The 25,755-nt window shown below is 50.6% G+C and overlaps 2 protein-coding genes across 10 annotated transcripts; one reads left to right on the forward strand and one right to left on the reverse strand.

Annotated features, from left to right (window-relative positions):
- Positions 1–56: 56 nt before the first annotated feature.
- Asphd1 (aspartate beta-hydroxylase domain containing 1) lies at positions 57–3,646 on the reverse strand. 3 transcript variants are annotated; one of them, XM_028775176.1, is made up of 4 exons: positions 3,622–3,646; positions 2,326–2,502; positions 808–921; positions 57–309 (listed from the first exon to the last, which is right to left on the reverse strand). In XM_028775176.1, exons 2-4 carry the CDS (start codon positions 2,429–2,431, stop codon positions 200–202), a joined length of 330 nt encoding a protein of 109 aa, XP_028631009.1. In that variant the 5' UTR covers positions 2,432–2,502; positions 3,622–3,646; the 3' UTR covers positions 57–199. The 3 variants fall into 3 exon arrangements, with proteins under 3 accessions (XP_028631009.1, XP_028631008.1, XP_028631007.1); XM_028775175.1 differs by having other exon boundaries at positions 2,326–2,694; XM_028775174.1 differs by lacking the exon at positions 3,622–3,646 and having other exon boundaries at positions 2,326–3,212.
- Positions 3,647–4,211: 565 nt separating this feature from the next.
- On the forward strand, positions 4,212–23,807 carry Sez6l2 (seizure related 6 homolog like 2). Of its 7 annotated transcripts, none has more exons than XM_028775131.1 (18): positions 4,212–5,186; positions 6,127–6,258; positions 6,884–7,183; positions 7,474–7,613; positions 7,804–8,005; positions 12,397–12,582; positions 13,187–13,355; positions 13,893–14,056; positions 15,811–16,011; positions 16,440–16,578; positions 17,352–17,548; positions 17,650–17,844; positions 20,468–20,659; positions 20,756–20,947; positions 21,449–21,487; positions 21,670–21,787; positions 21,903–21,999; positions 23,253–23,807. In XM_028775131.1, exons 1-18 carry the CDS (start codon positions 5,108–5,110, stop codon positions 23,280–23,282), a joined length of 2,772 nt encoding a protein of 923 aa, XP_028630964.1. In that variant the 5' UTR covers positions 4,212–5,107; the 3' UTR covers positions 23,283–23,807. The 7 variants fall into 7 exon arrangements, with proteins under 7 accessions (XP_028630964.1, XP_028630967.1, XP_028630965.1 ...); XM_028775134.1 differs by having other exon boundaries at positions 4,601–5,186; positions 7,064–7,183; XM_028775135.1 differs by having other exon boundaries at positions 4,846–5,186; positions 7,094–7,183.
- The last annotated feature ends 1,948 nt before the right edge of the window (positions 23,808–25,755 follow it).

Raw genomic sequence — 25,755 nt, forward strand, 5'->3', positions numbered from 1 at the left:
GCCCCAAGCCCTAGCCTGGGATTGGTAACTAGGAAGGAAAGAATCAGGACTTAAGAGAGGATTCAGAATTTGTATTCAATGCTGGCTGAGTAAGTCACACCTTCCTGCCCCTCACAGTGGAGAAGAGGTCCTGACCTCCACTCAAGCTGTCCTTGAGTGCAGCATCACTCCAGCTCAGGTGCGAAGAGAACAGCTTCTTTCAAGGGTCTGGTGCGAAGACAAAGTCAAGAGCTTGGCGTTCAGCCCCAGCCACGTTAGGGTGCCAGAGGTCTACAATGAAGACTACTCGAGGTCCATCTTCAGGGGATCCTAAGGCACATAGGGATGGAGACAGCAGCTGATACAAGAACTTCTGTGCCAGAATTCATATCATATACTGAGGAAAGCAAAAGTCAGTAGCAGGCCCTCACCAGCATTATATTTGTTCATTTAAGTCAGGGTCTCATCATGTAGCCCAGCCCTTGAACTCACCATCCTCCTGGCTCAGCCTCCTGAGTGTCACCATACCTGGCATTTACAGTGATAACTCTGTGTGCCTAAAATGAGTACATTTTATACTGACAGACATGATGAGGTTAAGTAAATGCCTGAGGTCCCACAGTCAGAGGACAGGGGTGTAGATAGTCTAGCTGATGGCCCTAGCTCACATGCAGTCACCTGGTAAAAAGGCAGATGCCCCCCAGGTGGTTGGAGGAGCTGTGACTTGCCCAAGGCTGTGCAGTCCCAAAATGGTGCTGGTGAGAGAAGATTGGCTGGAATTCCTCAGCTCTTTAGTCCCCCAACCCAACATACTGTGAATGCTATTACCATTATGAGCCACTGTGTGCAGGAAGGAGTCATCCACCAGGAGGCAGTGCCCTTCAGCCCAGCACTGGGGCTCACCACCAACAACCAGCTCACAACCAGGAGGGATCTTCAGGCCTGTGAGGAGAGAATGGGCATCCACCTTTCTTGCCAGTGTTCAGGGGGCCTGCCTGCTCAATGGGCCTCACAGGCCAGATTCTGTGGTCTTCTCAAAGATGGCTGGAGTACATTCAACACATAGTGCGGTCTGAAGGATGCTAAGACACTGGGAAGTCTTACTGTGGGAAGCATGTCTGTCATTTGGAAAAAAAGCTCCCCTGAGCAATCTCCTCCTGTGCTTTTAGTTTAGTCCAGTTCAGTTCCAGAATCTGTGTACTGGGCACTTCTCTAATGGCTCCAGTCTGACTCCAGGACCCCAGTCGAGTGTGCTGAGAAAATAACCAAGACATTCCAAAAAGTGGCATCTGGAAAAGTCTTAAGACTGGGTAGTTTTCTCACCATTACTAAGGTTGAAAATCCAACATGTGCAGAGTATCTGCAAGGAGCAGCCAGAAAGCCTTCACCCAGGGACCAGGGTTGGGGACCAGCCCTGAGGCAGAGGGGTAGTCCCTGGGAAGTCCCAGCTCCCAGCTCAAGTCCTGTAAATTGGCAGGGAAGCTGCTTTATAGGAGAAGCTGCCCTCTAGGAGCTCCCTGTCATGCCTCTGGGGTCACGTGGCACAACGGGAGGTGAAGGTGGGTCTGGTAGGAAAAGTATTGTGCAAAGCACAAGACACATCCAGCTGGCAGCACAAAGATTTAGGATAAGCCGAAGTCATAATATTTACTTCTTCTCTGATTTCCTTTCAATCTTTAGAATATTAGAAAGGAAACCTCGGGTTGGTGCTGTTGAAAACCCCACTAACATTGTTGCTTATCAGTGAAGAAGCCTAAATAAAGTAGGCTACCTACTGTACACACCTTCAATCCCAGCACTCGGGAGGAAGAGAGAGGTAGATCTCAGTGAGTTTGAGGCCAACTGGTCTCTAGTTCCAGGCCACATACATAGTGAGACACCCTGTCCTGTAGATTATGTCACTATACTCCCTACACTAAATAAAAAAGAAATAAGACCCAGGCGTGCCTCAAACTTGGGATCCTTGCCTCAGTCTCCCAGGGGCTGAGATTACAGTTATGCACGACCATGCCTTCCTCAAGGCTGTCTCTTTTTACAATTTAAATTTGATTTTCTGAGTATTTTCTCTTTAGGGCAAGTAACACTGACCACTTACAGTTCAGTGAGGATTTCCTTTAAATTAAAAGGGGAGAGAGTGGTTGGAGACGAAGAGTAAGAGTCTGCGTGGAACACCATGCAAGCCGCCACTGACTGGATAGTTTGTGTGAAAGCGGAACTCAGGAGATCTGGTTGGGGAAGATTCTGAGAAGAGAGGCATGATAGGAACTGTAGTGCAGAAAGACCCAATGTCAGAGAAGAGGTGGTGAAGTAGGAAATACGGAGCGTTTGTAGGCAGGCTATACTTACCCAGATGGCATCTAACCCGAGCATTGGTGGGTCCACAGCGGCTTTCAAGCCGGGCCCCAGGCAGTAGAACGGAAAAGCCAGCATTGCCGAAGGTATTGGCACTCATGAAGCTCCGCAGCCCCCTCAGTGCCCGATAGGCTCCTGGGCACCGCCGGCAGTTGCTGGGTTGGCACCGGCCTGCTTGGTACAGCAGAAGCTGGTAGCACCCAGGGGCCAGGGGTGGGGACCAGCCCCGAGGCAGAGGGGTAGTTCCTGAGAAGTCCCAGCTCACAGCCCCGAAGTCCCGCAAAATGGCGGGGAAGCTGCTCTGTAGGAGCTCCACATCATGCCTCTGGGCATCACGTGGCACAAAGGGGGACGAAGGCAGGTCTGGTAGGAAAAGTAAGCCAGGGCGCTGAATGCCCAGGACCCCTGTCCCTCCTGTGAGGCCAGAGCCTCCCTGAGCTGCCCGCCTCACTCTGCCCATCCCAGCCCAGGAGTAACGCCTGGCATAGGCCCGAAGCCGCCTGCTCACTAGACCTTCTGCCCTGTGTCCTTCCCCAGGATCCCCAGGGCCCCTTGGGCCAGTCTGAGAACATACATCAGGTATACCACTAACACCTCCAGCCCGGCTCCCAGCCCCCAGGGCCTGCATGTCTTGGGAGCCCAGGCGGTAGCAGTACCAAAGGAACAGAGAAGTGAGTGCTCCGAGGAGCACTGTAAGAGCTGAAGAGCCTAGGGGCAGTGGCCATGGAAACATGATAGGCAAAGAAGCCCTGGCCAAGAGGCCTGCTGCATCTTGCAGACCCCAGCTTCCTGGTCCCCCCAGTTCTCCACCTGACCCCTCAATGACTGCTTCCTGATTCCCTCCCTGCCACATCCCTCCTCCTGTTCACTCCTCCTACAGGATCCAACAGACCTTTCCCTCACTTGCCTCTAGTTCTCTCTCCCCTTCCTTTTCTATTTGTCTCCACTCTGAGATTGCTCTAGTCCTCTCTACCTTCTGTGGCCCTCCTCTCCTTTCTCCTTCCCACAGTCTCCTCTTCCTTTCCCCTCTCTCCACCCTCAGTCTCCCAGTCTCGGCTCCTTTCTCCTCCCTCCACTCCAGCCCCCCTTTCCTTATCTACCCCTTCTTTTTCTTCTAGCTTCCCCTGACAACAGCGGTCCCTACTCTACCTGGCTCGCAGCCCCAGTCTAGAGCCGCTCTTTCTCTTTCCTCTTTCCTCTCCCCTTAACCTGTCTTCTCCCTCGACCGGGTCGAGTCCTTCCTCTCCAATTCCCGATCTCCTACACACCCCTTCTTGGGCGCCCACTCACCCTGACGTCACTCCTTCCCGCAGCCCTCTCTGCTTAGCTACCCAGGACCCCTCCCAGAGGCAGCCGCAGCTCAGCCCTGCAAGGGGGTTGGAGGGGGGAAGATTTCTCTCTGAATTTGCCTCTCCAGACCCCCTCCCCCAGCCCTGACCGAGCGCCACGTGGGGTACAGAGGCACAGTGCCAACCTCCAGCCGCCCCGCAATGCGAAAAGAAGGGCGGGACAGACTCGGGGGCGGGGCGAGGGCCCAACCCGCGCGTGAGGCGGATGCTCTTGTACTGCGAGTCCGGCCGTGGGCCTGCGGGTCCCTGGAGAGGTTGGCCTGTGACTCCCCTTTCCCCTGGCTTGGCTACGCCAGAGCCAGCCCTGAACGAGACACGGGTTCGCGAAGCAGCTTCAGCCAATCACCGGCTTCAAGGCCCGCCTCGTAGGCGGGGCCAGGAGCTGTCCGTGCGCCGAGGTGCTGAAAGGGCGCCCGCTTGCTGAGAGGCAAAGCCAGATCACCGGTGGTAGCCGCTGGGGTGCAGGCCCCTGTCAAGTCGCCTGCTGGAGGAGGGAGTCTCAACACGTACCCCTCAGATTCCTTATAAACCTGGATACTCCCCTTTTTCCTGCGGGAGGGGCTAGCCCATCCCACCAGAGCTTCTGTAAAGGGCATAGTGAAGGCCCTTGGGAGGTCCGGGTGTGGACAGAGGACATACTGGACAGGCTAGGAAGACGTGAACCAAGCTGTGCCCACTCTCGGCACCTTAGGAAGATCAGGTGCAGAGATACCAGATGTTCTGGAATGGCGCCGGGAGGGAACCTAATTACTACTGGGACCAGAGTTTCCTTCCGCTCCCCTAGGGGCCTCGGAGTGCAGATTACGGTCCTGGCTCGGGATCCCTCCTTCTTCCATCTGCACTTCCTCCTCCCTCATCAGAGAATAAATCCCAGGCCCCTCCCTTCGCCCGTCCCCAGGATCTGACGTGGGCTTGACACCTTTCTTAGCTTCTCCCTCCCGCAGTTCCAGTGGCCGAGCTTCAGCTTCCCTGGTTCCGCAACCCCTTCCCTCTTCCTCTCCGTGATAAGCCTCAGTTGAACCCCATAAGGGCCCTCTGGATCCTCAAGCCTACCCACCCTGGACCCCCGGAAGCTGCCTTACCCCTCCCACTTCCCCCAGCTAGCTAGCTATCCATTCCGATGGGCCCAAGCGCCCGAACAAGGGGATAACCTTCGGCCCTCTCGGCCCCACCCCCCGCAGCGGGAGCCGCGCCCCCCTTTGCCGTAGATCGCAGAGCAAAGGATAAAGATTGAGCAAAAGGGGGCGGACTCCAAGCAACCCCTAGGCCAATTCTGCTCCTCCATCCCAAAGGAAGAAAAATTGTCTTCCTTTGCTGACCCTTAGCAGAAAAGCAAAATTAAAGGAAAAGATAAAAGGACGCGGAGGGAAAGTGACAGTTAGATTATTCAGAAGAGCCACAGAGGAGAAAAATTAGGGTGAGTCGCCATGGGGACTCCCAAGGCCCAGCACCCGCCACCTTCCCAGCTGCTGTTCCTAATTCTGCTGAGCTGTGTCTGGATTGAGGGTAAGGACATGTGGGGGTGGGCCCTGGGAAGGTTCTCATGGGCCCTCTACCTTCTTTCTCTGAAGATATTGAGTCTTCCGAGCTTGTGGGGGAGGGGAGGGGCACAGTTGACTGGGAAGGGGCAAGCCAAGGCTCTCTGACTGGTACGTGGAGCCCTTGAACTCCTGATATTAAGGAGATAGAGAAATGAATAAGAAAAGCTTTTAGTTGTATCTTAGGGGTTAAATTCGAGATGAGCTGGGGGAAGTTGGGTGGATTTCTGCGGAGGCGGTAGAAGCAGGCAGGGTACCTGGGTGGGAGATGGAGGTGCTGGGAGAGATGCCAGGCGCTGTACACACAAATGTTCTTGGACATATGGACAAAGACAGAAGAACACAAGCAGGGATATTCAATCCCTGACTCTACCCTCATCCCCAGCCTGAGTCTAGAAAAGGCAGCAGAGGCTGCAAAGACTGCAGAGAGGAGAGAGAGAGAGAGAGAGAGAGAGAGAGAGAGAGAGAGAGAGAGAGAGAGAGAGAGAGAGAGACAGGCTGTCTGCAGAGGCAGAAACCCAGAGAGAAAGCTGGCACTGCAGAAGCAAGGTCTGGGAGGTACTCTCAGACTCTCAGACCTCAGACTCTCCTCAGAGTTTTGGGATTGGGGGAGGGCTTCACTGGGGAGAAATAGAAAGGAGTCCCAAAGGCCAGGTTCTGCACACCCTGCTAGAGCTGTTCAGGGTTAGTACTAACTAAGGTTCTCATGGAAGGCCTAGAGACCAGGAGCTGGCTGAAACTCTATGAGGGAGAGGGCAGGTTGGAACGACTCCTCTGATCTCGGCTCTTAGCCCAGCCTGGGACCCTTTGAGTGTCTGATAAGATGTGCTCTGGGGGAAAATAAAACTCTCTCCAGATAAGGACAGGATGTAGAGGAATGGAGAGGCTCACAGGACTTCCCCTCCTAGGTCTGCCCCTGAAGGAGGATGAGATGAGGCCAGAGCCTGGAAGTGAGACTCCCACAGTGACCTCTGAGGACCTGGCTGAGCTGCTCCATGGGGCTTTGCTGCAGAAGGGCCCAGAGATCGGCTTCTTGCCGGGTGAGGCCCACAACATGGCATAAAAGTGGAAAGAAAGGCTATGTTTCTGAGAGATGGAGTGCCTGGCTAGAGGGAAGGCAGGTGGAGAGAGTTCAGTGGGAGAGACCCCTAGGAAGCCAATGAAAATCAGCTGAGGCGAGCTGAGAAAGAGTCAAAGCTGGCCCTCGACAGAACCAGAGACAGGGACAAAATGATGAACAGTCAAGAGGTCATGTATCCAGAGAGAGAGATGTGAATTCAGACAACCAGTCACAAAAATGGCAAGACAGAGAGTGACAGACAACTAGCAGTTGATCTAGGATCATAAAACCAGACAGCAATAAGAATGCTAAGCAGAGAAAAGCTCCAGAGAGAGCTAGACAGAGAAGAGAGAGAGAGTAGGCAGGATCGAGAGCCAGATCTGGGGGTGGGGAGAGGCTCAAGGGGGCTGTCAAGGCAGTGGTGGGAAGAGAAAGGGAGCTTTAGCTGCAAAATGTTGAGAGAATGTGGGGAGCCTGGGTGGGTAAGGGGAAGTGGGGGCCTGTGCCCTGTGGGGAGGCTTTGGGGTGTTTCCTTCTAAGCTGTTCCCCACCCCCATGGGCCAATTTGCTGCTCCTGTGTGCTGACTACCCTTAAACTATCTCAGGATCTGACCCAGACCCCACACTAGCCACCCCTCCAGCCGGCCAGACTCTTGCAGCACCCTCCCTGCCACGTGCCACTGAGCCAGGGACAGGGCCTCTGACGACAGCTGTCACCTCTAAGGGGGTCAGGGGGGCAGGCCCCACCGCGCCAGAACTGCTGACCCCGCCCCCTGGAACTACAGCCCCGCCCCCACCTGGCCCCGCCTCCCCAGTCCCACCCCTCAGGCCTGAGGGAGGAGAGGAGGAAACCACCACCACCATCATCACCACAACAACTGTCACCACTACTGTCACCAGTCCAGGTGAGGTGATGGAAAGGGCATGGATAATCCCATGTGGGTCTGGATGGGAGAAAGTTGCTTGGATCATGTGGAACGAGATTTAGGTACAGGTCAGAGAGGGGTAATCCAAGGGCTCTTCTGTGGGCTTCCATCCACATTGTAGTTGGTGAAGGAAAGTCTCAGTAGAGGTAGAATGGGAGCACTGGATAAAGATGGTGAAGGGTGGTGGGGATACAGGCCAGCACTGAAGATGCTTGACTGGGAGGGCATCACACAGGACCTCGCAGTCCCAGCCACTTACATCTCTTTAGTTCTGTGCAATAACAACATCTCGGAGGGCGAAGGGTTTGTGGAGTCTCCGGACTTGGGGAGCAGTGCCAGCCGCTCTGTGGAGCTCCTGGATTGCACCTACAGCATCCATGTCTACCCTGGATATGGCATTGAGATTCAGGTACTTTCCTGTGGTGCCCATTGAGTATGACTAAGTCTGGTCTGGGAATCGGTGAACCTGTTTTCTGACTTAGACGATCTCAAAACTCTTCTGCAACATGTGTGGTTTACCGGAGGGTGGGGGCTTAGGTGGTCCTGTAACCCCTCCCCCTGCTGACGTGCCCTGGCCTCTCTTTATCTGGCTTCTCTAGGTGCAGACACTCAACCTGTCTCAGGAGGAAGAGCTCCTGGTGCTGGCTGGTGGGGGGTCTCCAGGCCTGGCCCCCAGACTCCTGGCCAATTCCTCCATGCTGGGAGAAGGACAGGTGCTTCGGAGCCCAACAAACCGGCTGCTCCTGCACTTCCAGAGTCCTCGGGTTCCAAGGGGCAATGGCTTCAGGATTCACTATCAGGGTGAGGAGTCTGAAGTGCCATTAGAGGGACAAGAGCCACCTAGGGTACAGAAGACATCTCCAGAATCCTTCTAACTCAGGATTCTAAGAGAATCTTCCTCCTGCTTGGGACCCTGTGGGGGAAGGACCCTCAAAAGACACACATGCACATTTTCTCACACATTCCTGAATCTGTCAATGCAGGTGACTGAATCCAAGTAGCCAGTCACTTATTCCATTCAGTGAATTCTTACTGAGTGCCTACTTCACACCAGGCTCTGTGTTTGCCTTGGGGAAAACGATGATTAAGCTCACTCTATGTCTGTCTTTAAGGAGCTGAAGATCTGGGTAAAAACAGATAGTAATTTGAATGGTGACGTCAGTCAGTCAGGACTATGACGGAGGAGAGGCCAGGGGAGCAAGAATCAAAGGGACCAGTGTTTTTCTAAGGAATATAGGAAAGGCTTCTTAGAGGAGGTGGTGACTAAGAAGAGACCTACAGGATGAGCTGGCCAGGGGAAGGGTGGGAGGAAGAAAGAGAAAGAAGCAACTGGAATGGATTGGAAGAGCACATTCCGAGTCCCAGGGAGGAGAGAAAATGGAGCCCTTAGAAAGGTGAAGTGGAAGGTAGGGCCGTCTGCATCGTGTGACCCGGGGCAGTTTATTTCACCCTTCTGTGCCTCGTGGCTCCATCTGAAAAGCAGAAGTTAGAATACTCGGGGCTGGAGAGGTGGCTCAATGGTTAAGAGCACTGACTGCTCTTTCAGAGGTCCTGAGTTCAATTCCCACCAACCGTGTGGTGGCTCACAACCATCTGTAATGGGATTCAATACCTTCTTCTGGTGTGCCTGAAAACCATGACAGTGTATTCATATACATAAAATAAATAAAAATATAATCTTTAAAAAAAAGAAGTTAGAATACTCACCGTGACATGTAACTAGGATGATGAGGTGAGTTAGTATCTGTGGAGTATTTAAAATAGGCTCTGGAGCACAGTAAAAACCTCAGCAACATCAGCCAGTGCCCCATGGCCAAAGCAGAGATGGCAGTGGATGAAGAGTGACTAGGAAGACCGCCCTGGAAAGCAGGCAGGGAGGCCGAGGGGAGCTCAGGGTGCCTTAATCTGCAGATGCAAGGCGTTGGACAGCTCGAGCAGGAAAGTGACTCTTAGGTTTGCAGTTTTGGCAACTCCTTCTGACTTCCAGGGCAGTAGGGGGAATGTTTGATGTATCCACACACAGACACGCTACACATGTGATCGATGCTAGCCTATGTGTGTGTGGGGGAGTGGCTTTCCATAGTGCACATGTATTTTCTAGCACGAGTACATGTGGCATGAGCTAAGGGACTTTGCCAGTATCCCCATTCCAGACAATGCTGTCCTCTGCAAAGTTTTTTCATGTGCTGTTAGAGATAGGAGCCACTGTCCCTGGGCTCCATGTACTTCCCTCTTCTTCCCAGATAACATGTGCATCTTATTAAGGTTGCAGCGGCTGTCCCTTCCTCATGCCCTGAGGGTCAATTGTTCAAGGCAGAAGCTCCTACCACCAGGCCTGTAGGAGAGACCAGTGAGCTAGAGCTTGTACTTGGTGCCAGGGACCTGGTTGTCGGAGTCAAAGCATGCATGCCTTGAGATGCTAGACATCAGATGGAAAAATAAGCTACCCACTGGCTCCTTTAAGCAATCATTTCCCTAGGGCATCAAAACTAGGACTCCTGGGCTAAGTGGAACATCGAGAGGAGCAGGGCTGTTTCATAAAGGGGACTTTGTTACCTGCCTTGGTTTTCCCTTATTTGAAGCTCCTGCAGGCATTCTTGGGGCAGAGGCACTGTTAAAACCCTCCTTAATCTGCTCTAACTGTGACCTCATGTCTAGAGTGCCAGCCTAAGTCTAGCAAATTCCATGTGCAAAGTCCTTCACCCAGCCACTGCTTCTCATGCAGACAGGGCCAAGTCAGCTCTGCCTCTCAGAGGAGAGAGAAGGTTTGAGGTTGCATGGATTTCTCAGGCACCTGAAACTTTATTGAGGATCAGAAACCAGATGACCAAGTCTCTGCCCCATAGTCATTCCTACAGTGAGGGTGGGGGTGATTGGCATCAGTCCCCTTGGACAGAAAGTCCTTTGATGCCTTGTATTGTTTGTTTTGAGACACGGTCTCATGTAATCTAGACTGGCCTGGAACTGACTATGTAGCCAAGTCTAGCCTTGAACTTCTGATCCTCCTACCATTCCCTCCCCAGTGCTTGGATTATAGGCCTGGTTAATTCAGAGCTAGATATCACTAAGTTACATTCCAATGCTGCATTTAATGTTTTTATTTAGATTTTAGGCCAATCCCATTATTGGTATGAATTATTGAAATTAATGAAAGATACCCCTTCCCAGTGTGAGATCAGCCTGCTTAGGCTTTGTTTCAGTCTCATAGTGGTAACAGATAATAGATAATGTGATGAGAAAATGACATATATATATATACATATATATATATATATATTGTTTTCTATATATGACATATACAGAATCGAACATGGGTGAGATCTTATGGGAACAGGGAAAGTCTAGAAGGTTTCCTGGAAGGAGTGGTACTTAACTTACTCTTCCAAAGATCAGAAATCTACCAGAAAGCCTTACATGTAAAAGCACAGGAATGGGAAAAAATGCGGAGATGGTCTGTCTATGATGGTGCATGCATGTAATTCTAGCTCTCTGAGTGCTGAAGCGGGAGATACACGAGTTCAAAGCTAGCCTGGATTACATAGTGAGATCTTGTCTCAAAAATAATCAAAGGGTAGCTAGATGTCAATGGTGCATGCCTTTAATCCTTGTACTTAGGAGGCAAAGGCAGAGACAGATAGTTTCTGTGAGTTCAAAATCTACCTGGTCTACATAGAGAGTTCCAGGCTAGCCAAGACTACATAGTCAGCACCTGTCTCACAAACAAAACTAAAATCACAAGGGCTAGGGGTATAGTTCATGGGGGAGCATTCGCCTAACATTTACAATGTCCTAGATTTAATTCTATCAGCAGAGGGGAGAAGAAAAGACCGTGAGATAGGAAGGAGTCACAGACTGGGTGTGGAGCCTCAGGAGCTGAGTACCAACTTAAGGACTGGCTGGACCTGGCTGGGAAGGGACTAGAATATCAAGCTAAAACATTCAGCTTTGGCTCTATTGGCCACAGAGGGTTGGCATTTACCCAACCTGCTGTATTTTAGATAGCTGTTTTTATGTCTGCTAGTCTTAGTATACTGGGGACTCTGGAAAGGCAAGGTGTGGGTTTATTTTGTTTCTGTCTATCCCCACAGCTAGATAAATGCTTGATGGCTTTTGAAATGTGGAGAGGATAGGCTTCTGACAGAGTCAAAGAATGTTCCAGAGGTAGGAAAGACAAAGCCTTCTGCTGACTAGAACTGGCCTGTGCCCCCTACAAGACACAGCCTTGGAAACTGAAAATGGCAGTGAGATTCTCTAAAAGCTGAGGCAGGAGTGTTAAGAAATTGAGGCTAACCCGGGCTATATAACAAAACCATGTTTCAAAACCAAGTTCCACCTTACCCACTCCCCATAACAAAATAATTTCAAGAGGCTTTGAAAAAGAATGTAAGTGGTGCAATTGTGCAGAGTGCGTAGAGGGGAAATGGCACCAGGACATGATTATCAGAGGACAAAATGACTTGAATGTGGATGAACTGGTCACTGTTGCTAGGAGAGAAAATCCTAATTTGAGGTTTAAGGAAGTCAGAGAAAGGGGGAGATTGTATAGTACTCAGTGCAAGAGATCAACAAACCAACTGCTCAAGAAAAGCAGAGTTATTCTGGAGCACTCCATTCCCACCAGGGGATCTTTCAGAGGTGCTGGATAACAGGGTCTTAACATTCCTGAAGCAGTTTCTTGTATCTGGCCTGCCGGAAGGCTGTGTGTACCTCCATACCAGAAAGATTGTGAAAGAAAATGCTACAAAGCATTTCACAAGTGAGAGCCTCAGCATCCACCTCTAGAAAGTGGGTCATGCGTTCTCTCTCCGCCCACCTCTGAAACTGTGTAAAGTGAGTTGGAAAGTGAACTCTCTCTGCAGATGCCATTTGTTATTACTGCTGATAGACATCGGGTGCTCAATTGATTTATTTGAGGTCCACAACCAATAAGACTGGGCTCTAAAATAACGTTTATCTATAAATGGCCAAAGCAGGCTAAATGGCAAAGGTCAGAGATAAGCACCGTCGATGTTGCCTCTTCATGAGGCAGTGAACCAACGTAAGGAGTCTCTTTTCTTCAGTGTGTACTCCAGCATGGAGCCTGTTTGTTCCCTGGGAAGAGGGGATGGAGGGATTGACAGAAGTACCAAGGGGTGGGTATGAGAACTCACTGTGGGACAACGGCCCCTCTTCCTCTTCTTTGACCTGTCCAGCATACCTTTTGAGCTGCGGATTCCCACCCCGGCCAGCCCATGGAGATGTGAGCGTGACAGACTTGCATCCTGGGGGCACTGCCACCTTCCACTGTGACTCAGGATACCAGCTGCAGGGTGAAGAGACCCTCATCTGCCTCAATGGCACCCGGCCAGCCTGGACTGGTGAACCTCCTAGCTGCACAGGTGAGTCTCTCATTGCAGGACTTTTGTCTGGCTAGGGGCTGGGGGTGAGCTTGGAAATCACCATAATCCATCTTGAAGTTTTTAGTTGCAGAGCCCCCGTACCAGGGTCTACCCTAGAGATCTCTACTGTGATGGTCTCCATCTTTAGAGAACCTCCAATCTTGTCTGGGCTTCATCTTGGGATGCCCTACTTGGTGTTTGCCATTCCGTTACCACTTGTAGATCCCCTTTCTTTGGAGAATCTGCCACTTCACTGAGCTATGTTTGAGGTTCCTGGCTGGTAGCTCTTGGTCCTAAGATCTTCATTCTGCAACCTATCCACCAAGCTTAAAATGCTTACATTCTAGGGATTCCTACCTTCAAAGCTTCTCATCTGAGAGTTTCAATTTTGAGGCTCCTAAGCTCAAGGTGCCCACCTCTCCAGAGGCTTCATTTTAGCAGTTTGATGCATAGGCTTCTATTCCAAGCTAGGCAGCAGCCTAGAGAAGGTCCTGTCTCTCTGCTAAATGCAAAGGGCAGAGGCTATCCCTGGCCAGTACCCACTAAGCTCTAGAATTAGGCCTGAGAAAGGGCTGAAGCCTTCCTGTTCTCTCTATGCCCACAGCATCTTGTGGTGGCACCATCCACAATGCCACACTGGGTCGCATTGTGTCCCCTGAGCCTGGGGGAGCTGCAGGGCCCAACCTCACCTGCCGCTGGGTCATTGAAGCAGCTGAAGGACGCCGGCTGCACCTGCACTTTGAGAGAGTCTCACTGGATGAGGACAATGACCGGTGAGAATCTGGGCTTTGGGTCGGAGGTCCCCATCCTGGGAAAGCTAGGAGACTTCAGCAGGGAGTCAGATACACTGGATGAGGTGTCCAACCGAGTTTTGTCATAACCTTCTCAGAGAGTGCAGCTGTGCAACCTTAGATGCCTCAGTGTGCCTGGAAGCATCTCAGTTCTCATTGGTAGAACGGAGACAGCACCCTTCCAAACACTTAATAAAAGCATTAAGATATGTAGAGCATAGAAGTGGTGCCTAGGACGTGATAAACACTATAAAAGTATGTATGTGCTCTCATTTTCCTCATTCTTCTTTGTTGCTTTAGAGTGTACACTCTGTGCTTCTGTATCCTCACCTATAAAATGAGGGCTTAAAAACAGTGTGTGACTCAAGAGTCCCTGTAAAGATCAAACAAGAGCAAATACATTAGGGCTTAAAAGAATGCATGGTATGGGTTAGTATTGGATAACAGCAGCTACAAAGATAAGCCAGGACAGCAGCTTCCAAGGGGAAAATGTGCCTGCCGCCCTTCTGTCCATCTCAGGCTGATGGTGCGCTCAGGGGGAAGCCCCCTGTCCCCTGTGATTTACGACTCTGACATGGACGACGTCCCTGAGCGCGGGCTCATCAGTGACGCTCAGTCCCTCTACGTAGAACTGCTTTCAGAGACACCAGCCAACCCCCTGCTGCTCAGCCTCCGATTTGAAGGTAATAGTCTCCCTTCCTGACCGTGCCCAACTCCACACCATTTCCTCTTCCTCACACAACAAATAGTCCCAAGCACACACTCCCTCATGCTCATCTTTGTGGTTGGTCTCTGATACCTGACAGGGATGCCTTCACAGGGATATCTTTTTATTCCAAGTAATATCTTCTTATTCAATTTCAGATATGGCTGGATCCAGTATACAGCCAAGTGGGCAGTTGTCTGTCTCTTAGTTTTTTTTACTGTGCAGTGGCTTCACTGGCATGGAGGCTTTCCCTATGTAGTGGACCTAGCTACACTCTTACAGACTATTATTACTTTACTTAATGCCATCAGGAAAGGAAAGGCAAGGAAAGGCAAGGCAAGGAAAGGCAAGGAAAGGCAAGGAAAGGCAAGGAAAGGCAAGGCGAGGCGAGGCGAGGCGAGGCGAGGCGAGGCGAGGCGAGGCGAGGCGAGGCGAGGAGAGGAGAGGAGAGGAGAGGAGAGGAGAGGAGAGGCGAGGAGAGGAAAGGAAAGGAAAGGAAAGGAAAGGCTGGTGAGAGTCAGGCAACAATTCCATAAATGGTTCTCATTGACTTGACTAAGTCTGGTTAAGCCAGGCAGTATTATGATTGGCAGGTTTGAATGGCATGGCTGTCTCTGGTTAGTTCTAACCAACCTCATGGACTAGAACTAAGGAAAGCATGTTCCATCTAATGAGAATAGGGAAACTATGCCGGGCAGTGGTGGTGCACACCTTTAATCCCAGCACTTGGAAGGCAGAGGCAGGCGGATTTCTGAGTTCGAGGCCAGCCTGGTCTACAGAGTGAGTTCCAGGACAGCCAGGGCTACACAGAGAAACCCTGTCTCAGAAACAAAGAAAGAGGCAATGAAAGGAAGTGTTCCAATTAGAAGGACGTAGTTTTGGATAGCTCACGAATAAAGTGGGATTGGCTCTGGGATACGGCCAGGGTTTGCACAGGATGCCTTGTCAGGTTAAGTAATACAAAATGCACTAGCGAATCTGCAGAAACCCAGAACGTGATCAGTTCTGAAAGTGCTTAGGAGCTCTCTGTGTTTCAGTGAGAATTCTTATCTGCTCATCCAAGTAGGCCACTGCTGCGCTGTGAGCTTCAGCATCTTTCCCTGCATCATAGGTAGTTTTGTAGATAAGATACAATCAGATGGAAAAATCACTCTAGAGATGAGATGTTCATCTGGCTGATTTGGTCCTCCGTAGATGTTGAGCAGCTTCTGCGCTAGCTGCAGTTTTGGATTCCAGCAACAGCGTGGATGATCAAAACCCAACTGTTATTTCTGGGGCTAGAACACACCCACGCAAGCCTGCTTGCCAGAAGCACCCCTTCCCAGGCCCCTTGCTGTTTCCAAAGCCAAAAGTCTGTGGATGAGAACTAATTGTTCAGGATTGTAGCTCTGCTTCTGTAGTTGCCCCCTAGCTGACCCTGGGCAGGTGGCTTTTTGTCTGAAGATGTCCTTGACTGTAGAACGGTGGTTAGTACTTGGTTAGTACTACGGTGCTAACTCTAAATGGTGGTTGGCGCAGGTGCATGGTCCCAGCAGCCACTTGGAAGGCTGAGGAAGGAAGATCTCAAATTCAAGGTCAGCCTGAACTGTATAGCAAGACCCCCATCTCTAGATACCAAAACAAACAAACAACCCATGAGGGGCCTAGAAACACCCAAATTCATTCTAAATGCTCAACATGAGTTCCTGAGACCTGTCTAATGCTTAGTGTTTGTGACCAACTCCTCTCTAGCCTTTGAGGAGGACCGCTGCTTCCCCCCTTTCCTGGCACATGGCAACGTGACCACTACAGATCCTGAGTACCGCCCAGGGGCACTGGCCACCTTCTCATGCCTCCCAGGATATGCTCTGGAGCCACCAGGGCCCCCTAATGCTATAGAATGTGTGGATCCCACTGAACCCCACTGGAATGACACAGAGCCAGCCTGCAAGGGTAAGCCTTCTCATGCCACAGAGCCCTTCAGCCTATGGAAGACGGCCCCTGGAGTTGGGACCCCCAGGAAGGCATTGAGCAGGAGATCTGAATGAACATTAAGACATATAAACCCAAAGCCTGGGTAAAGCTCTGCCCCTTCGGAGGCTGCTTTCTTGGGGAACTAATTTCTGGACTTGTTATGAATTCAGGCTCAGACCCAAAAGGCTTCTAAAGCTAGAACTAGATTTGGGCTGAGTGTGGATTGGGTGGTGAGTAAGCTGGAAAGTGGGTGGGGTTAACTGAGGGCAGGGCTAGAGAAACAACCATATTAAAACCTGGATATGGCAAGGTTGAGATGGCCTCATGCATACTGACAAGAACAATGAGGACTGGTGAATGGAGAACACATGCCCACGTGGGTTCTGAACCTGACACTTCTTCCCTAGCCATGTGTGGAGGGGAGCTGTCTGAGCCAGCTGGTGTGGTACTCTCTCCCGACTGGCCCCAGAGTTATAGCCCTGGCCAAGACTGCGTGTGGGGCCTGCATGTCCAGGAAGAGAAGCGCATCTTGCTCCAAGTTGAAATGTATGTTTGGGTCATGGTACCACGTGCGACAGATGTGGGCTCTATCTGATATGAGTGAGAGGGCATTAGCCTGCATTCTGAGTCCAACTGGCTCTTCTGAGCTCACACAGGATTCCTTGGATACATGGTGTTCTGAAAGAGGACATCAAGAGGGTACAGGACAGAGGTGGGAGACCTAGGTTCAAGTCACTTGGAGAATAAAGCCAAGTAAAGAGGTAGTACAGCCCTCTTCAAGGGCTGCTGCAGGTCTGGAGGGTCTGCTCTCAAATGCTCTACCACTTAGTTATACCCTGCCCTCCCCCCTCCGTGTGTGTGTGTGTGTGTGTGTGTGTGTGTGTGCAGCTAACATGGCTTCTTGAGCAAAGGGACCCCGGCCCCAAAGTCAGCAGGTGCAAGTCAGTAGCTTATTTGGTATCAGGTGGTCACATGAGTGGAGAAAAGGAGAGTGGACAGGGACCCAGAGCAGATAAACAGGCAGAATCCAGCATCCGAGTGTGGAAGGGCGATGGTTTATTATTGATCAAGCTAGATTTGGCCAGGGCATGGGGTGAAAGACAGGCTGGAGAGTGGGTGGAGCTAGTAATGTGCAGGGTTGAAGATTAGGAAGCAGGAGTAGGGAGGAACCAGCCCACCTCTGAAACCTGGAGGAGACCCTACACTGGTCAAAACTGAAAAGAGGGATTCAGGCCAGATGTAGTTAAGATTGAGCGAGTTGGGTAGAATGGGATGAGATGGGTTAGTCGTAGTTGCCCTAATTGTCCCCCTCACTGCAGCTTGAATGTTCGCGAAGGGGATATGCTAACACTGTTCGACGGGGATGGTCCAAGCGCTCGAGTTCTGGCCCAACTGCGGGGGCCTCAGCCACGCCGCCGCCTCCTCTCCTCTGGACCTGATCTCACCCTGCAGTTTCAGGCACCCCCTGGGCCCCCAAATCCGGGCCTAGGCCAGGGTTTCGTGTTACATTTCAAAGGTACGGAAGGGAAAGAGGTCTGGATGGCCAGGGATCTTGCAGGGAAGGGGTACCAGCGCGAGGTCCTCTGAAGCTGGAAGGGCATTCCATCTTCTCTGCAGAGGTCCCGAGAAATGATACCTGCCCGGAGCTGCCACCTCCTGAGTGGGGCTGGAGGACAGCATCCCACGGAGACCTTATCCGGGGCACAGTACTCACTTACCAATGCGAGCCTGGCTATGAACTACTGGGATCAGACATCCTCACCTGCCAATGGGACCTGTCCTGGAGCGCGGCGCCACCTGCCTGCCAAAAGAGTGAGTAGGGCCCCACCTCTAAACCTGTGCTTGGGCTCTGGCTCCACCCTTTCCTGTCTCTCCTGGATTCCTTCTTTTTGCCCTGAATTCTGCCTGAGTCTTCAGGCTCAACCCCTATGACCTTTAGGTCCCAGATAGTCTTGAAACATACACAAATACATGCACACGCACGCATACGCACGCACACGAATCCTGCCTTTAGCTCAGGCTTCTTTCTTCCCTTTCATCCTGTATTCCACCGTTTTTGTTTGGTTTGTTTGTTTGTTCTTCATCAAGGTCCAGCCCCTTCCACTCCTGACTCCACCCTGCCAGGTTTGAGCCCCTCCCCTATAGGGTTCAGCCTAATTGCGGCTGGGCTCTCCCCCATCAACTCTTATTTCTCTTCCAAGCTTCAACCAAACTCGCAGTTCCCCAAAAGCTGACTCTGTGGGAAGTCACTCTGTTAGAATCAACGCTTGTCAGTGGACCTGGTTTGTTTTAATGCGGTCACTAAAGCCCGGTTTGGGTTGTGGTTATAGGACAGGTTTCTGGCTCTTTCCTACCTTGATGGATTCAAACCTGGAAGGAAGAGAGATACAGGAGCAACCAGGCACGTTACACAGTCGTAACAGGGAATGACCTGGGCTACAGTACTAAACACTCTGAGCTTTGACTCTCCCGTGGATGAAGTAGGAGTGAGCGGGGTGCAGAGCAGAGGCAGCATTTTACACAGCGCCTGGTGCGCGGAAACAGTTAAGCCACAGCTCTGAGCGTGCAGCTGCACTGTAGCAAGATTGTGGCTCCATTCACGCAGGGATGGGGCATATTGGCTTCAGAGGAGGAGAGGCTTACAGGAGCTTGGATGCTTTGTTTACTTTTAAAAGAAAGGTTGGGCGGCAGTGGTGGCGCAGACCTTTAATCCCAGCACTTGGGAGGCAGAGGCAGGCAGATTTCTGGATTTCTGAGTTCAAGGCCAGCCTGGTCTACAGAGTGAGTTCTAGGACAGCCAGGGCTACACAGAGAAACCCTGTCTCGAAAAACCAAAAAACAAACAAACAAACAAACAAAAACAAAACAAAAACCACCCCCAGCACTTGGGGAGCTGAGACAGAAAAGATCATGAGTTAAAAGCTGACCATGTCTGAAAAGCCCAAGGACCCAGGGATGGGGGTGAGGGATGAAACTGAAGGATTTCCATGAGTTTAAGTCCAGCCAGGGCTAAATTAGTAAGATCTATCTCAATCAAAACACCAAAACCAAAACAACCACAACAACAAAGAAACAAACAAAAACGAATAAAATAAAGCAAACAGCAAAATGAAGTAGTATCTTTGTCTCTTTAAATTTGGAGAAATTAGCTAGATGATGGTGGCACATGCCTTTAATCCTCCTAGCAGGAAGGTCTCTGAATTCGAGGCCAGCCTGGTCTACAGAGTGAGTTCCAGGACAGCCAGGGCTACACAGAGAAACCCTGTCTTGAAAAAAGCAAAAATAAAATAAATTTGAGGAAACTGACACAAAGATTGGTTTTAGTTCTCCCCCACTGATTATTTTTTCTAGACAGGCATTCTCTGTGTAGCCCTGGCTGTCCTAGAACTTACTCTGTAGACCAGGCTGGCCTTGAACTCAGAGATCTGGCTGCCTCTGCCTCCCAAGTGCTAGGATTAAAGGCATGTGCCACCACCGCCCCGGCTTCCACTGTAGTTCTTGCAAAGAGCCCCCAGGGAGGTTGCAGTGGTGGAGTGAATGAATGGGAAGGAGTTTCAGAAAGCCAGATTTGGGCTAGACACAAGGAAGACTGTGTAGCGGGCATAGCACCTCATCCCTGGTACGATTCACAAAACAGTGGTCCTGAGTAGGCCAAGTAGTCAGGTTACCTAGCCTAGGCTAGCCTTAGAAAATTGCTACACCCTAAGTCTGATGCTGAGTTGAGACTCAAGTGTCAGGATCTATTCAGTGCTCCAAAGCTGTGATCCTGGCAGGTTCCAGCTTGGCTAAATACCAAGTCCTGGGCCACAAGAAAGATGGCAGTGACATTGATCTCTCAGGAGAATCAGGATTAAGTATCTATCGGGTGTCTAGCACAGGTTTATATGAGTTCAAGGCCAGCCTAGTCTACAGAGTGAGTTCCAGGACAGCCAGGGCTACACAGAGAAACCCTGTCTCGAAAACAAAAAAACAAAAAAACAAACAAAACAAAAAAGAGAGAGAATGATCTGTCATGTGAAGGACAGTGCCGGGCTTCAGTTAATATGCTCTGATATATTGATTAAATATTTTTAATTTTACCTGAATACAGGGGCCAGGTTTGCCTCATTTATCCTGTTTTCAAAAGAAATATAAAACACACTGTTTTTTCCCCAGCCTCAGGGTCTCATTATGTGTCCTGTTCTGGAACTTGCTATGTAGCCCAGGCTGGTTTTGAGCACATAGTCCTTCCTTTAGTTTCAAAGTGCATTGCACCATCAGGTTCAAACCAATTGACCTTGAAGTGTTTCTGACTCATAATCTGTACCCTTCTAAGGGATTTTCAGAGGACAGGGCTGTTTGGAGGAGATGGCAGAAGCTCAGGCCTCTGTGAGCCCTGTTTCCAGGCAATCTTCTAAGATCTTGGCAACCCCTAACCTGTCTGTCCTGTTACCAGTCATGACTTGTGCTGACCCTGGCGAGATCACCAATGGCCACCGGACTGCCTCAGATGCCGGTTTTCCTGTGGGCTCCCACGTCCAGTATCGATGTCTGCCAGGGTACAGCCTAGAGGGAGCAGCTGTGCTCACCTGCTACAGTCGGGACACAGGCACACCCAAGTGGAGTGATCGGGTCCCCAAGTGCGCCTGTAAGTTTGGGAACACCCCAGGAAGGGCAGACCGGGGAATCCAGACTGGGCCTGCTTAGTATCTAAGTGGGTATGTGGCTGATGTGCTCCCTGCAGTAAAGTACGAGCCATGCCTGAACCCCGGTGTTCCTGAGAATGGTTACCAGACACTGTACAAGCATCACTACCAAGCTGGCGAGTCACTACGCTTCTTCTGCTATGAGGGCTTTGAACTCATCGGCGAGGTCACCATCACCTGTGTACCCGGTCACCCCTCCCAGTGGACCAGCCAGCCCCCACTCTGCAAAGGTGCCTGGGCAGACAGGGCAGGAGGGGCATATCATATATGGGGAGTGACAGGGCTAGAAAAGTTGGGTAGAGAATTCAAGAAGAATGGCTGACCCTGCTGAGTGCCTTTCTTGTGGGCTCTCATCCTTATAGGCATGACTGGAAAACCTGGGGAGATTTGAGGTCTCAGAATGATCAAGGGATGTAGTGAGAGCCTTGGTTTAGAGGTCCCCTGCTCTCTCTACAAAGGGAGAGTTTTGCTCTCAGTGAGAAATTCTGAAGCTGGCTGGCTGAGACTGTCCAGGAACCTTGAACCTCTAGTGGTTTGAAAGAAGAGGACAGGCCTTGACCCATCAGTCTTCCATGGCCTCCACACACTCAGGGAAAGACAAGTTTAGATTGAACAGAGGGCAGAGAACCAGGCTGTGCAGCCCAGCCTCGCCCCACCGGGCTCTGGCCCTTTCCTCAGTCTCCTTCCCTCCCTGGCTCAGACCCCGTCCCCTCCCCCTCCTCTCCCTGCAGTGGCCTATGAGGAACTCCTGGACAACCGAAAACTGGAAGGTCAGTGAGGGTGCAGGTGGAGACCAGGCCTGGCCAGGCGGGGAGGGCGAGGTCAAGGCTGGGGGCAGGAGGCCAGGCCCCGGAGGGGTGAAGTCAAGGGTTCAGGCCCCAGGGCAGGAGGCTGGGAGAGCCCAGGAGTGGGCACAGCCTTGGTTCATTTGCTATTCTTCCTCCCTCCCCAGTGACCCAGACTACAGACCCATCACGGCAGCTGGAGGGTGGGAATCTCGCTTTGGCCATCCTGTTGCCCCTGGGCTTGGTCATTGTCCTTGGCATTGGCGTTTACATATACTACACTAAGTAAGTACCCTACTCTTGAGTACTGGCCAGGGCGGGTGGCTTACCTGGCATGGGAGTAGGTAAGGGGGTTCAAGGACGCACACATAATAAGAACGTTCTCCTCTACCTTTCCCAGGCTACAAGGAAAATCCCTCTTTGGCTTCTCTGGTTCTCACTCCTACAGTCCCATTACCGTGGAGTCAGACTTCAGCAACCCACTGTACGAAGCGGGGGTGAGTCCCTCCCCTCCCCATGGGACACCTCATCTCTCTGTCTAGCCTCAGGACTTCACAGTCTTCCTCCAAAGTCCCTGATTTCAAACTCAGCTGCCCACAAAAGCCATGACCATACCAAAGCAAGCTGTGTGTAGACAGTAGGGACTAACAGGGCTATAGCAAACTGGAGAACCGGAACCCATCTACAGGAGACAGCGCTGATCCATAGTAGGCGCTTAGGCCCAACCTCCAGATCTTCCAATTGTTCAAGACATTTCAGAAATTCTTATCTTTGTCATCTTAAGATACTATAGCATATGTGCATGCTAGATTCTACCCAGGAAGCTTGCTTGCCTTTTTTTTTTTTTTTTTTTTTTTTATATAAGGTTTTATTTTTTTTTTTTAGACAAGGTCTCACTATGTAGGCCTGCTACCCTGGAACTCACTATGTAGACCAGGTTGTCATGGGACTCTCAGAGATCTGCCTGCCTCTGCCTCCTGTATGTTTGGGTTTAAAGTGTACACCACCCCATCTGACTGAGAATCTTTACTGAAAAATAGTTTCTAAAAGTTTTAAAATTGTTTTATGTGTATGGGTGTTTGCCTGACTGTATGTCAGTAAATCAAGTACATAAAGTGCCCTCAGAGACTGGGCAGTGGTGGCGCACGCTTTTAATCCCAGCACATGAGAGGCAGAGGCAGGTAGATTTCTGAGTTTGAGGCCAGCCTGGTCTACAGAGTGAGTTCCAGGACATCCTGGGCTACACAGCGAAACCCTGTCTTGAAAAACCAAAAAAAAGAGAAACCCTGTCTCAAAATAATAAAGTTATTTTTGAGAGTGTATGTGGTACTAGAGATTGAATTTAGTGCCTTATGTAAAGTCAAATATTTTCAATGTCTCATTCTCTTTTGTATTTTGAGACAAGACTCTATAGCACTAGCAGGTCTGGAACTCTCTATAAACCAGGCTGGCCTCAAATTCACAGACCCACCTGTTTCTGCCTCCAAGTGCTGGGATTAAAGGTGTGTGTATCATCATGCCTGGCTTTCCAGTCCTCTTTTTGAGACAGGGTTTAAATTTTTCAGTCTGGCCTTGAACTACTTTTATAGCCCAGGCCAGCTTTGAATTGTGATCTTCCTGCCTCTACCTCCCTAGTAGTTAGGATTACAGGTTGGTACCACCAGACTCAAGACAAATATGTCTTCCCCCTTCTTGTGGATGCCTCTTCACCGCTGACTGACTCTGACTTATCTGCTCTTTCTGTCCTCAGGATACGAGGGAGTATGAAGTTTCCATCTGAGCCCCAAATCTCAGTCTGCAGGACCCAGGACCTCCCTGTTCTCTCATCGTTCTGGGCAGTGAGCAGCATAGGACCTGGTCTCTGGCTCCCCTCACCCCCTGCTGTGTAAATAGTCTCCCCAATCCATGAGGGGGCTTTGATGGCCCTGGAGACCCTACAGTAAATAAACCAGCATCCTGATGCCCAAAGCCGCCTCTTCTTAGTTGCCAAACAAGGGGCCTTCCATCCCCTACTCTACTGATTTCTGGACCCAGGGAAGGGAACTCAGCCCCTTGCAACTCTTGGGGCTCCTCCAGGCCAGGGCCCGACTCAAGAACTGTCCCCCAGCTCTACTATCCCCATGGCCATGAAGGCTCCCTACCCCCAGATGCCTGACTGCTGCTGGGCCTTGGAGGGTGAGGAGGATGAAGGGAGAGGTGGGCCAAACCCATCCCTTCCCCGCGTCTCCCCGCCTACACTATCTCCTCCTTTATTTGCTTCTGAGTTCTTGTTTTTGAGCAATAAACAGAAAGTCACCACTTGTAACTGAGCTGGTGAGTCTGGAAAAATGGGTCTCAAGGTGTTGGAGCCGGTGGTGGGGAGCCCTCTGGAGAGTGGGTTTGGGGAAATGGAAGCTCTCCGAAGGGAAATGGAAACGTACTTTGGTGCAGTATCCCGGTGTCCTCCTGGAGTCCTAGCCTGTACCCAGTGTGGTGGCGCATAGCTTTAGTCCTAGCCTGTACCCAGTGTGGTGGCGCATAGCTTTAGTCCTAGCCTGTACCCAGTGTGGTGGCGCATAGCTTTAGTCCTAGCTGTACCCAGTGTGGTGGCGCATAGCTTTAGTCCTAGCCTGTACCCAGTGTGGTGGCGCATAGCTTTAGTCCTAGCTCTTGGGAGGTAAAAGCAGGCACATTTTAAGGGCAGCCCGATCCTACACAGAGAGTTCCAGGCCATCAAGAACTACATAGTGACCCAATCTCAGAACAGACAAACTTGGCTTGAGGCTCTGGCCCTGTAGAGGGCTAGCTGGCACAACCAATCTCTCCACTAGTTCTTGCTAGGTTCCTCTAGCTAGAAGAGCCATACCCTTCCATTCGTCTCATGAATAGTTTCCCCTTTTTGAAAATGTTTGCAAACATTTGTAAAGGAGAGAACACTCTGTGTTCTTTCTCCTGCCGACTTTTTGTGGCTTATTTATTGCCCCTCTCTCAGTGCTATTGCCCCGGAAATAGGGTTGCACTGTGTAGCTTGGCTGTCCTAGAACTTGCTCTGTAGACCACATACACACCTCTTGCCTCAAACTCATGGAGATCTGTCTGCCTCTGCCTCTCAAGAGTTGGGATTAAAGGCATGCACCATGCTCCAGGCTGGTCTTGAATTTGAAATCCTGCCCAGCCTCTCAAGTGCTGAGATTATAGGTGTATGCCACCATGCCTAGCTTCCTGCTAAGTCAAGCATACTGCTGTTACATGAATGCCATTCTATCAAGAATGCCCCTTTCACCATCATATCTGACTCACATTATGAGCAGATCAGAGCCTCCTTTTGGTGCTGAGACTTGAACACAGGATATCACATATAAGTAGGCCATGTGGCTTATACTCCCAGCCCAATGTCTAGCCTATTTGTCTAATTTTTTAATCAAATGACCTGAATTTTACTAACTTGAAATTGTGTACTCTAGCTGAATGTCCAGAGGATGTTTGAAAAGATGCTGAAATATTTAAAAAGGGGTGGATTTTAGGGGACTCGGGTGAAGTGGCTTTGATTACAGCTTAAGTAAATTTGAGACAGCTTCTGTAATTGAATACTTTTGTTTTTTAGATAGAGCCTTATGTAATCCAGGTTGGTCTTGAACCCTAGATCCTCCAGCAGGAGCCTGCTGAGTGTGTAGGATTCCATATATATTGTGGTTGGTTTTTTTACCTTTTGTTTTTGAGACAGGACATCTCTGTGTAGTCCACACTGCCTTGATACTATGAACTGGAAGCAATCTTCCTGCCTCTGCCTACTGAGTGTTGGGATTATTCAGGATTAAGAGCGATAACCCACTTTGTGTTGTTGTTGTTGTTGTTTGTTTGTTTTGTTTTATTTTTCGAGACAGGGTTTCTCTGTGTAGCTCTGGCTGTCCTGAAACTCACTCTGTAGACCAGGCTGGCCTCAAACTCAGAAATCTGCCTGCCTCTACCTCCCAAGTGCTGGGATTAAAGGTGTACGTCACCACCGCCTGGGTTGTTTTTTTTTTTTTATCCTTGTAAGGAACTTGTGAGCCTGGGGTAATTTATTACTTAAAGTTTTTGGGGGTTTTGTTTTGATTTTTTGAGACAGGGTTTCTCTGTGTAGCTCTGTCCTAGAACTCATTCTGTAAACCACATTGCCCTTGAACTAACAGAGATCCACCTGCCTCTGCCTCCCCAGTGCTCAGATTAAAGGCGTGTGCCACCACTGCCCAGCTGCTCAGTTTTCAATGAAGTAAGGTTGAAAGAGGCGAATG

The sequence above is a fragment of the Grammomys surdaster genome, unplaced genomic scaffold (genome assembly GCF_004785775.1).
Source record: "Grammomys surdaster isolate TR1022 unplaced genomic scaffold, NIH_TR_1.0 253, whole genome shotgun sequence".
In the NCBI taxonomy this organism is placed as follows: Eukaryota; Metazoa; Chordata; class Mammalia; order Rodentia; family Muridae; genus Grammomys; species Grammomys surdaster.

What these genes read in the sequence shown, in the direction of transcription:
- Asphd1 (XM_028775174.1), bottom strand. Translation starts at nt 3,184, where the DNA reads ATGTGGCAGGGAGGGAATCAGGAAGCAGTCATTGAGGGGTCAGGTGGA. An exon ending in TCGGGTTAGATGCCATCTGG is followed by an intron (nt 922 to 2,325) that starts GTAAGTATAGCC and finishes CTCTCCTCACAG; the next exon opens with GCCTGAAGATCCCTCCTGGT. An exon ending in GCACACAGTGGCTCATAATG is followed by an intron (nt 310 to 807) that starts GTAATAGCATTC and finishes TATGTGCCTTAG; the next exon opens with GATCCCCTGAAGATGGACCT.
- Sez6l2 (XM_028775131.1), top strand. Translation starts at nt 5,108, where the DNA reads ATGGGGACTCCCAAGGCCCAGCACCCGCCACCTTCCCAGCTGCTGTTC. An exon ending in CCAGCCCCCACTCTGCAAAG is followed by an intron (nt 20,948 to 21,448) that starts GTGCCTGGGCAG and finishes CTCTCCCTGCAG; the next exon opens with TGGCCTATGAGGAACTCCTG. An exon ending in GTTTACATATACTACACTAA is followed by an intron (nt 21,788 to 21,902) that starts GTAAGTACCCTA and finishes TACCTTTCCCAG; the next exon opens with GCTACAAGGAAAATCCCTCT.